Source organism: Saimiri boliviensis, chromosome 5 (genome assembly GCF_048565385.1).
Source record: "Saimiri boliviensis isolate mSaiBol1 chromosome 5, mSaiBol1.pri, whole genome shotgun sequence".
Taxonomy (NCBI): domain Eukaryota; kingdom Metazoa; phylum Chordata; class Mammalia; order Primates; family Cebidae; genus Saimiri; species Saimiri boliviensis.
In genome coordinates, this window is record NC_133453.1 from 108,409,834 (window position 1) to 108,422,212 (window position 12,379).

The 12,379-nt window shown below is 42.7% G+C and overlaps 1 protein-coding gene across 16 annotated transcripts in view; it reads left to right on the top strand.

Moving 5' to 3' along the window:
- The window catches only part of SAP130 (Sin3A associated protein 130), a 90,428-nt gene that overhangs the window by 40,863 nt on the left and 37,186 nt on the right, over positions 1-12,379 (top strand). For 8 of the 16 annotated variants that reach the window (XM_039480001.2, XM_039480003.2, XM_039480005.2 and 5 more), the window contains exons 13-15: positions 1,146-1,448; positions 3,748-3,925; positions 12,263-12,367. In XM_039480001.2, the coding sequence (XP_039335935.1) occupies positions 1,146-1,448; positions 3,748-3,925; positions 12,263-12,367 (586 nt within the window). The remainder of the gene's footprint in view (positions 1-1,145; positions 1,449-3,747; positions 3,926-12,262; positions 12,368-12,379) is intronic. The other 8 variants (XM_039480004.2, XM_039479998.2, XM_039479999.2 and 5 more) reach the window with 3 other exon arrangements.

Here is a 12,379-nt window from a genome sequence, read left to right on the forward strand (position 1 = left end):
GCCTTGGATCCCCAAAGTGCTGGGATTACAGTCATGAGCCACTGCGCCTGGCCTGTTTCTTTTTACCTTTTTTTTTTTTTTTTTTTTTTTTTGGGAGACAGAGTCTTTCTCTGTTGCCCAGGCTGGGGTGCAGTAGTTTGATCATAGCACACTACCTCCTCAGATTCCTGAGTTCAAGGGATCTTCACATCTCAACCTCCTGAGTAGCTGGAACCACAGGCACATGCTATGATGCTAGCCTAATTCTTTAATTTTTTATAGAGATGGGGTCTTGCCATGTTGCCCAGGCTGATTTCGAACTCCTTGGTTCAAGCATTCCTCATACCTCAGTCTCCCAAAGTGTTGGGATCACAGGCACAAATCACCACATTGGGCTCTTTTTACTTTTTTATTGTAGCCACTGGAAAATTTAAAGTTGCATGAGTGACCTAATATGCCATTGAACAGTCCTGGTATAAAATTTCAAACATTGTAGGATATTTGACTATTTACGGAAAAGGTATCTTACAAATATAAGGTATTTAAATAGCTTTGAAAACAAGTTTCTACTTTTTTGGATTATTTTGATGACTAAGCAAAAAGTCCTCTATTTTCTTTCCACAGATAGTGAGAAATTCCTCCTTTTTTGTTGCTTTCTGTGAATGCTCTTGTTTTCACTCTTTTTGTTTGTTTGTTTTTTGATATATACAGTAGATGGGGTATTTGCCTTGTAGAACACAGGACACTTACGTGTTCTCTCTTTCTGGCAGATACATGCCATTTGAAATTCATACTGCCGTATTTCAGAACTACATGTGATAGTGGCGCTGTCAATGAAAGCAGAGGTTCTTGACCTGGGACCTCAGGGTGTATTTCTGACGTTTTATATTAATTATTTAGCATGGTTACCTGGCTAATATTTGCAATTCAATAGCTGATTGCCTTTTTTCTTGTTTTAATCATATTTCTAATAATCTGTATAAAGACAACATCATATTGGTAGGAAGTAAAAGGAAATAACAGTCCCAAGTATATCAAGTTTCAAACCGCGGATTTAGATATTATACAGTAGAATAAACCTGTTTTTATTTTGGTGTTTCTCACTTTATGTAGACTGTGTAGAATGAGACTAACCTTCTTGTAGTCACCTTTTGCATCATTTTTAGTTTCAGCTCAGGCTCCAAACTCTGCCATCACAGCTCAGACTGGTGTGGGGGTAGCGTCTACAGTCCATCTAAACCCCATGCAGTTGATGACAGTAGATGCATCGCATGCTCGACATATTCAAGGGATCCAGCCAGCACCCATCAGTACCCAGGGCATCCAGCCAGCCCCCATCGGGACCCCAGGGATACAGCCTGCACCGCTTGGCACACAGGGAATTCACTCAGCAACCCCAATCAACACACAAGGGCTTCAGCCTGCACCAATGGGTACTCAGCAGCCTCAGCCTGAAGGAAAGACTTCAGGTAATTTTAAATTTTTGCATAGCAGGTGGTTTAGAAAAAAGAGATACATTTGAATTTAAATCCTTTTTCTGCCACTGGCTTTGTGGTCTTGTAATTTCTCTAGGCCTTCGTTTTTTCTATGTATTAATAATATGAGTTGCTTAGAACTTACAGTTTCAGGGTCACTGTAAATGTTAGAAATAATATAGATGAATAGCCTAGTATTCATTTGCACATAGTGAGAAGTGTTGTCTTTATTAAAAGCTCCTAGGTGAGGGAAAAAATTCACCTTGTAACTAGTGTTCTCATTGAAAATTTTATTCAGAGTTGTAAATACAGCTATAAAATCTTATGCTGATGTTAGCTAATATTATGAATGCTTAAAAAGAAATACAAGTGGACTAGCATTTTGAAAAATGGAATAAGTCACTGTATTTAGATTTTTTTGAGACAATTTCACTCTGTCACCCAGGCTAGAGTGCAGTGGTGTGATCTTGGCTCACTGCACTTAAGTGATCCTTCTGGGCTCAAGTGACCCTCCCACCTCAACCACCCGAATAACTGGGACTGTAGGTGCGAGCTACCATGCCTGGCTAATTTTTGTATTTTTAATAGAGACGGAGTTTCGCCATATTGCCCAGGCTGATCTCAAACTCCTGGGCTCAAGCAATCTCCACACCTTCGCCACCCAAAGTGCTGGGATTACAAGCATGAGCCATCATACCAGCCAGGTTATTTCTTTTTTCAGCTGAATTTAAGATTCCATATATTTGGATTATTATTAATTAGCCATTTCTCTGATACAGTTTTACAAAGATGGCTGTTTCTCAGCCAAGGTACTGATCTTTTTTTGGACAAGGTTTCACTCTCCCTGTTGCCCAGCTGGAGTACAGTGGTACAGTCATGGCTCACTGTAGCCTTGACCTTCGGGGCCCAAGCAGTCCTTATGCCTCAGATTCTTTGTAGAAATGGGATATTGCTTATTGCCCAGGCTGGTCTCAAACTCCAGAGCTCAAGCTATCCTATCCGCCAGTCTCATCCTCCCACAGTGCTGTGATTACAGGCATGAGCCACTGCGCCGGGCTGGAGCTATGAATTTTAATTGTTCTGTGGACCTTGAATTGAACTATTTAATCAAGGTCTCTCAGGTGTTTTATTTTGACATGATTGATAGAGAGGTAGTTTACCCATAATGACCCACCTGGTAGAATGGTGTGCTACATCTAAGGGCACCCACTAGAAAACTCATGGTATTAAGTTGACTCCTGTGAAATCGCCATATGTATAGGTCAAAAACTGTCAGACATGGATATTTTCTGAGTATGATCTCATGCTAACCAGTATTGATGCTAACATTAAGTGTATAGTTAAAATATTTGTTAGTTGAATGTGTTTCTAAAGAGAGATTGGGGATGGCACCATTATTGGGGGTTGAGAGATACTGATATTTTACAAAAACTGGATGAGTATATTTCTTGAAATGTACTTTAGAGCATACTGTTAAGCTAGTAGATGACGTTTTCTGTTTGTGGCTCTTTTACTAAGGCTTTCCTGTTAGTTTTCTTAATCTCTCTAAATGGGAATTACAATGATCCTAAGAATTATATGAGTAAAGAATGTAAAGTAACAGAGTGAGAGACTGTACTTACACTGTATACTTTGTTCGCCTTATCTCATTTATTAGTAATTAGGAAATGATTATAGAGCAAAGAAAAAATAATGGTATGGGCCAGGTACAGTGGCTTACACCAGTAATCCCAGCACTTTGGGAGGCTGAGGTGGGTGGATCACTTGAGGTCAGAAATTTGAGACCAGCCTGGCCAATATGGTGAAATCCCATCCCTACTGAAAATACAAAAATTATCCAGGTGTGGTGGTGCACACCTGTAATCCCAGCTACTCAGTTGGTTAAGGCAGGAGAATTGCTTCAACCTGGGAGGCAGAGGTTGCAGTGAGCTGAGATGATTACACCACTGCGCTCCAGCGCAAGACTCTCTAAAAAATAAAAAGAGAAAAAACAATGGTATGGGTCACACCACTGCACTTTATTAGCCTGGGCAAAAGAGCAAGACTCTCTCTCAAAAAAGAAAAAATAATGGTATGGATCATGCATCGGTAGACTTAACTGCTCCCACTTGGCTATCTGCTCTTTGTTAGATGAAGTGCTTTTGTCTCTTACCAATTTGAAATTGGACGGTTAGAAGATGGATACCCAATTCTAGTAGTCTCATCATTTTTACCTATTTTTCTGCAGCATTTGTTTCTTCTATTTCAATGTTTCCTCTTTTCAATGTTCTTTCCTGTTGCCTCTCTCCTCCAGCAGTGGTGTTGGCAGATGGAGCCACAATTGTGGCCAACCCCATTAGCAATCCATTCAGTGCTGCTCCAGCAGCAACAACCGTGGTGCAGACCCACAGCCAGAGTGCTAGCACCAACGCTCCCGCCCAGGGCTCATCGCCACGGCCAAGCATACTCCGGAAGAAACCTGCCACAGATGGGTGAGTAGACGTAGTAGTGCTAAATGACACCTCTGGTTCTGGATATAATTGGTATACATAATAGGCACTCATATCTAATGCTAGTATCAAACTCATCTCTCACTTTCTGTGACAGGATTATTCAGTAGAGCCTTACCCAGCCTAGACTGCCAGATCTTACAAATCCTGGAGTCAGTGGGGTGTTAGTTTGTAAGCATCTGTTGCATACTGTTTTAATTCTCTCTAGTTCTGGAAGTTCAATCATAGAACTTTTAAAATAGCTTGTAATTAACTCTTGGGCTTGTGTAGGTACTTACATTAACTCATACATATACTTGATTCAGCATGAATCATTGCTGTTTAAATGGGAAAAGTTCCCTTGTTCCCCTCAAAGGGCGTGCAACAGTGGGAGTGGCTTGCTTCTTCACTGCCCTGCTGCTCAAACCTCTAGGGTGAGCCTACAGACGGGCAGGCTTTGGGGCTCCAAGCCCACAGCAGTATCTAGAGTGAATGTTTACGTATGAAGCCCCAGTAGGGGTGTGTTACAGAGTACTCTTTTAGTTTAGGCATCCATAGGCCACTTGCATTAACCAGCTCAATTAGACCCCTGCCTTATGGCAAGGACAGAGGACTTTCTGTATCCCAGGGTTCTTGCCTTGGTATACTGGAAGAATGGGATCACATGTGGGCTTGGAGAATGAGTGCAAGGTTTTATTGAGTAAAAGTCGCTCTAGCAGATGGGGGAGCCACAAGGGAGATGATTTTTCTCTGGAGTTGGGCCAGGCAGCCCAGGCTGTCCTCCGACTGCCCTGGCCAAACTCTGCATCGTTCTGCCAGTTGGTGGCCTGCCAGTTGGTGGCCTGCCGGTTGGTGGCGTGCCAGTGTGTGTCATGTGCTTTTCTGCCGGCATGCTCCCCTCGATTTTCTCTTGCCATTCAGCTACTTGTGTCTTCTTTTGCCAATGTGTTCCTTTTGATGTCCAGCCACTTGTGTGCCTGCCTGCAAGGGTCTTAGAGGTTTTTATAGACACAGGATGGGGGTGTGGCAGGCCAGGGTGGTCTTGGGAAATGCAACATTTGGGCGGGAAAACAAAGGTGCCTGTCCTCACCTAGATCCTTGGGCACAGGCTGAGGGTTGAGCCCTCACCAGGGACCCGCCCCTCCCTTCCCAGCACTTCCCTGTTCCTCTTCCTTGTCACTGTTGGCAAGCAATTTCTGAAGTGCGGTAAGGCTCATATTTAGTAGCAGATAGTGTTTTGTGTTGCATGTAAGCTTCTCAGTTGGTGGATCATAGGCAGGAAGGTATGTGCTGTGCTGTTCAGCTTAACCATTCTGGAGGTGGAAGATGAGCAGTCATGTTTCAGAGAGCAGAGTTTCTGTGGCTCAGCTGAGCTAATGGCATCAATATCAAAATACTAAAGCAAGTGCAAACTTAGATTACTGGGACGAGGGTCTGTGCAGGGTTTTCATTTGCACAGAGTTGTGCATAGACCAGAGTCCCTATCTATCTTTGCATATTAGGAATACTTGGTATTTTTTAAAGGATAAGTCAGTCTGTGACAAAGTTACCTTATTAGTAAAAACACAAGGTAAAGCCTGTGATTAAGATCACAGATGGATTACACACATGTAAATCTCTCACTCTCATAGCCCTATATAACTTTTTTTCAAAAGAGTTGTGAACACATAAGAATGGGGAAAATGGGAGAGGACACAGTAGCAGCTAAGTACTGAAGCTGGGAAGCAGACTATCTTGCAGTGGCGCCCTGGCTGTGAGAAAGCTAAATATGAAGCTTGCATAGGGGAAAGTTGAGAGCCATCCTCGTTTAAAATTGGAAAATCTTCACAAGGACCAACAACAGGCAGGTCCTGGGGGTGAAGAAAGGGGCTCTCTCTTCTAAGGAGGATCAGTTAAAACCTTTGCATTTGAGAAGTGTTCAAGTTAGAGCCCAGAATCCCATTTTCTACCCACGCCATGTGGTGTACTGCCCCTTCCTGCCTTTAGCAGGAGCCTGCAAGTTCAAACTCTGCAGGTGGTCCACTAGGATCACCCAGCACTGCGGAGGTCATGAGAATTTTACCAGAAAGAGATTGTGGCTGACCATGTGTCTATGGAATACTGAACACTTCCCAGCCCACTCCCTGCTTTTAGCTGATAGAACTCTGGCAGGTGAACTTGATTCTAGATAGAAAATGAGAAGAGGACTCCACTTTCCTTCTGGGGAGTCTGTCCAGCCCAAGGGGGAGCTCTGAAAATACTAACACTAGGGCTTCCCTAAGGACAGGATTAGATTACCCTACAGTGAACCTCATGCCCTTCCAAAGCTTAGAGCTCCCAGCCAGCATTTCAGTCCCTCTCCCCTGAACACCCACTCTTAATCATGAACATACAACCAATGATAGGCAGATATCTGAGGGGACCTCTAACAGTGAAAGACAGAAACCACAATAAATACATGCCCAGTGCACCTTGGAAGATGTAGAAGCTAGGCAGGGAGAGTAAAACACAAAACAAATGAACAAGGTAAGCAAAAACTATCCCTGATGCCTTCAGAGAGACTAAAGAAAAAGTTGCATTCATGAAACAGTAACACAGTGCTATGTAAAAAGAACATGCGGAGGAGAAAAGAACTGGTCCTGAAATGAGATAGCAGAAATTCAAGTAGAAGAATTGGAAGATGAAGAAATATCAAACGTGGAACAAAAAGACAAGAAAACTGGAGCAAAGGACAGGAGAAAATTTAAAATGACAAGAAAAAGAACTAGTTCAGGAAATACAGCCTCCAGGTAATGGGTTTCAGCAAGAGAGATCAGAGAAAAGGAGTAGGGATCATTACAAAGTAACAAGTTACAAAGTAATCGAAAATTACCGAAACTGAAAGAAATGAGTTTCCTAATTACAGAAGTGCTCTGCACAGTATTCAATGGATACAATAAACTCAGGCCAGTATTTTGAAATTTTGCAACACTGGAGACAAAAAGATGTGCCTGTTTCTCCCATACTTCCTCCCAAAGACCCTTGTCTATGCCCTGTGTAATTCACAGTCATCATGTGGCACTGCAGTCCCCACCCCAGTGCCCATGTCTCTACTTTATCCACACCTTCTTGCTTTAAACCTGGCTTTTCCTCAGGGACTCAATTTGCCCTGCAGAAGTGGTCCCTGCCTCTCTTCCACATCCCTACTGTGACTCAGCCTGGAGGTAAGCTAGATGTCCTTGTCATGCCTCAGCTGCCGTTTTCAGATCATTTCTCCTCAAAAACACTTGATTTTTATTTAAATATCATAACATTTACAGTTGAAACAGTAGATTTTTAAATAGCCAAGTTATTCCCGATAATAAAACATTTCTCAATAACTGGATCGAGTATCCATTGTAAAATTCTAATTAATTAAAATGAAATGACATTAAATACTTTGTTCCCGAGTTACGTTTCATGTGCTCGGTAGCACCATAAGGCTTTGAGCAGGGCAGAACCAGAGACTCAGAGAGTCGAGTTAGATTTTGCGGGTGTATCTGTATGCCTTTTGGAAGGACATGATGCCTGGCACTTTGTAGCACCCTGTCTTCACCTTTAATGATCAGAAATGATCTTCCAGCTCCCTGGCCCATCAGGTGCTTGAACGCTTCTCCTGCCTCCACCCTCCCCACTAGTGTGGGCATTTAGCACATAAGCTCAATAAGCCTTCCTGACTTGTCTTTGTGCTCCCATGCCCCTAGCCCACCTTCTTTCTTCCCACCTCCCTCCCAGCGGAACTCCAGCTCCAGAGGGGACCCCCAGCAGCCTGCAGTCCCTTGATCAACCTTTTCATGTTCCTCACTGCTTCTCATGGTCTCTTTCTCTGCTCTTCCCGATTCAGAGTCTGTGGTCACTTGCAGTCATTTCCTTACCCTCCTTCCCCACTTTGCTTTGTCAAAATCAGACTTAAATCCAACTTTCTGCTTCATTTGTGCTGGCACATGTACAGCAGATTGTGGCAGAGAAAGCCATCTTGCCAACTGGTCTTGCTTAGCCTCACAGACGCATTAGGATCTTACAGCAGACCATCAGAGTATCCTCTCCTACACCCCTCCAGATAACTGATTTACATTTCCTTCTCTCAAAACTCCCAGGCCTCTTCTGTCTTCACTGTTAGTCAACAGACTTGCTTCTTTTTTGAAAAAAAAGAAAACAATCAAAAGACAACTTCCACAGTCTGCAGCTATCACATCTATAATACTTACAGTGGCAGTACCCCGTGTCCTGCCTCCTGTCTGTTCCTCTAGACAAGCTCTCTGGGCTCCTCTCCAAAGTGCCTTGTCTCCTTTCTTGCCTATTCAGGAATGATGCTCTAGTTCTTCCTCCCCCACAAAGCCTCAGCTTTTTCTTGTTAGTAGATCATTCACATAAACAGTATAAAAACATGCTGTCATTTCTTCTGTCTACAGTATCCTTCTGTTGAGCTCACTTTGCTCTACCATCTACCAACCTAAATTTTTTTTCCCTCTAATTTGTAAAAACAAATTGCATTTGCTGTGTCCAGGTCTTCTGTCAGTCTCCTTTTCATCATTTTTATTGAAGTATATAAAAAATGTCACAGATATGGATGTATAGTCTCAAAATAAACAGTAGCCAACCACAATATAAGTCAAGAAACAATGTTACCAACATCTTTTCCCAAAGGTGATTAACCAATGGATAGATAGAATCATATATTGTGCATTTTTGTGTGTGTGAGTCTGACTTTCATAACTTGGTTTTATGTAATTCATCTGCATTATTGCATGTGATTGTACTTTTTTTTTGAGATGGGATCCATTCTGCCCAGGTTGGAGTATAGTGGCATGCTCACAGATTCCTGCAGCATTTACCTCCCCAGGCTCAGGTGATCCTCCCACCTTAGTTTTTGTATTTTTAATAGAGATGGGATTGCCCCAGCTGGTCTTGAACTCCTGGGCTCAAGCATTCCTCCCAGTTCAGCCTCCCAAAGTGCTAGAATTACAGGCGTGAGCACCTGGCCTTGATTATAATTTTTTTATTGTTGTGTAAAATACCATATATGGCAGTACCATGGTTTGTTTATCCATGTTTTGGGTTGCTTCCATGTTTTGCCTGTAATGATACCGTGAACATTTTTGTGCATGACTTTTGATTCATGCATGAGCGCATTTCTGTTAAATACCGAGGGATTTGCTATGTCATAGGGTGTGCTTATTTTAAACTTTCATAGGTTTGGTTTTCTTCGTGGTTTTACCCATTTACACTCTCATCAGGAGTAATCATTGTTTCACCAGGAGTAATCATTATTTCGTCCTCACCAACACCTCAGCACTTGTTCTGGGCAGTCTTTGTGAGTTTGGTCATTCTGTTGGTTTGTAGTGATGTTTCTCATTGGGTTCTGTCTTTTTTAAAATATATTTTTGGTTTGGTTACTTTTTGGCCAGTGTGGACGGCAAGTGGGGTGGCAGCAGTGCAGTTGATCTTCCTTTTTAACTTTCATCCTTAGTTTTAAACATGAGAAAATTTTGTGGCCGGGTGCGGTGGCTCAACCTGTAATCTCAGCCCCTTGGGAGGCTGAGGCGGAGTGATTATCTGAGATCAGGAGATCGAGACCGGCCTGGCCAACATGGTGAAACCCCGTCTTTACTAAAAATACAAAAATTAGCTAGGGTGTGGTGGCAGGTGCCTGTAATCCCAGCTCCCTGGGAGACAGGTGGGAGAATCGCTTGAGCTGGGATCGCGCCACTGCATTTTAGCCGGGGCAACAGAGTGAGAGAGACTCTTTCTCAAAAAAAGAAAAGAAAAAATTTGAGTATTTGCCTGTCGCCGAAATTCAGTTCTCAGCTTAACAGCTCTTGGCCAATTTTGCTTCACCTGTATGCTTAGCTAACCCCTCCTATCATATTTTAAAGCGATTTCCTAGATACCATGTCATTTCATTTGTATGTATTTCAGCATGTTCCTATGGAGAGATACATAACATTAAAAAACCAGTAACCCCTTAATATCAAATAGCCAGTCATTGCTTAGGTTTCCAGTGGTCTGAAATGTCACACAATTTGGTTTTTTTGTTTGTTTTTGAGACAGTCTCTCACTGTTCCGTGGGCTGGAGTGCAGTGGCGTGATCTTGCCTCACTGCAACCTTCGCCTCCCCGGTTCAAGCAAGTCTCTTGCCTCAGCCTCCCGAGTAGCTGGGATTTTAGGCATGAGCCACCACACCCAGGCATTTTCTTATATTATTTAAAATAATATTTATTTGAAAGAACTATTTATTTGGTATATTGAGTATTATTTATTCTGATAAGATGCATACATTGTAATTAGTTAATATGGCTTTTTTTTTTTTTTGGAGACGGAGTTTCGCTCTTGTTACCCAGGCTGGAGTGCAATGGGGTGATCTCGGCTCACCACAACCTCCACCTCCCAGGTTCAGGCAATTCTCCTGCCTCAACCTCCTGAGTAGCTGGGATTACAGGCATGTGCCACCATACCCAGCTAATTTTTTGTATTTTTAGTAGAGACAGGGTTTCACCATGTTGACCAGGATGGTCTCGATCTCTCGACCTCGTGATCCACCCGCCTCGGCCTCCCAAAGTGCTGGGATTACAGGCTTGAGCCACCACGCCCGGCCAGTTAATATGACTTTTAAAGTCACTTTATTATCGAGGTTTCCTCTATCTCTTTTTTTTCCTGCAGCTTATTTGTTGAAGAAACTTGGTCTTCTGGACCACACCTCCTCTGGATTTTGTTGATGGCATCCCAATGTATTCATTTCCTAGGGCTTCTGTAACAAACTACCATAAATCTTCTGGCTTAAGGCAACAGACATATATTATCTTATAGTTCCAGTAGCTAGAAATCTGAAATGAAGGCATCATCAGGGTCGGTTCCTCCTGGAGGTTCTCAGGAGAATCTCATCGTGCTGGCTGCCAGTGGCTGCTGTTGACCCTTGTGTTCCTTTGCTTGCAGGCACAGCACCCCAATCTCTGCCTCCGTCACCACATGGCCTTGCCCTGGTACCTGTGTCTCAAAGCTCCCTTCCCTTTCTGTTACTAGGATACTTGTCACTGGATTTTAAACTCTACATCCAGAGCTCTACATCCAAATGTAATCAAGGATCTCTTATTTTGAGATTTGCAAAGGCTGTTTTTTCAAGTGAGGTTCAATCAATGACTGGAGATTGGGCTTACATATATCTTCTTAAAGACCTTAGTTCAACTGACTGCACCCATAGTGTAATTTCACTTGTTCTGTCCTTCACATTTTCTGTAAGTTGTTACTTGACTCTAAAGGTTTGGTCTGATTTTTCTCTTATTGCTTCTGTGGCAAGACTGCTTCATAATTTGGTGATTGAGTCTCTTACCAGAAGACACATGATGTCTGATGTCCACCCTTTTTGAGATGTTAGTGGCTCTGATGATCAGTACCCAGATCCATTAGTGATTAAGTGTTGCAAAGTGGTATATTCTTGACTAGTTATTTTCTCTCAAACATGCTCTCAACTGGTATTTGTTCCTACCACTCTACCAAAACTGAACATGTCAAGATTGCTCATATCTTCATAGTGCTAACCTGATGGTTAACTATCTAGCAGAGCCTTACATGGCCTCTCTGCTGCACAACACAATAGATCTCCGACTCTTCTTGGATCAGGTTTTTTCACTTGGCTTCCAAGTCTTTATAAACACCATAGGTGTAATAATGATTGTGAACACTTAATGTGGATTTTATTGTTAATAACATTAAGTAGAAAGGAGATGTGGCATGCTAGAAGCAGTGGCTAAGAGTCCTAATGGTTGCTTTCTGGAGGGAGCCTGACAGGAAATGAGCAGAAATGAGGAAGGGACCTGCTCTTTTTTTTTTTTTTTTTTTTTTTTATAAAGATTTTTGGCACTATTTGGCTTTTTTTGGTAATGTATCTGTGGTATCTGAGAAAGTAAAAATCCATTTTAAAAATACTCGGCTGGGCGCGGTGGCTCACGCCTGTCATCCCAGCACTTTGGGAGGCCGAGGCGGGTAGATCATGAGGTCAAGAGATCGAGACCATCCTGGTCAACATGGTGAAACCCCATCTCTACTAAAAATACAAAAAAAATTAGCAGGGCATGGTGGTGTGTGCCTATAATCCCAGCTACTCAGGAGGCTGAGGCAGGAGAATTGCCTGAACCCAGGAGGCGGAGATTGCGGTGAGCCGAGATCACGCCATTGCACTCCAGCCTGGGTAACAAGAGTGAAACTCCATCTCAAAAACAAAAAAAACTTAGTCAGTGTAGGGCTTTTATTTTGTCCTAGGTATATCTGGCAAATATATATCTTGTATTTTTTATCCTTTAATGCCCTTGGACTGCCATTTTCCAGGTTTTCTCTTATCTCTTTCAGAATGGCAGTTCGGAAAACCCTCATTCCTCCCCAGCCTCCTGATGTTGCTAGTCCTCGAGTGGAAAGCTCTATGCGGAGTACATCTGGATCACCTAGGCCTGCAGGGTGAGCACCTAA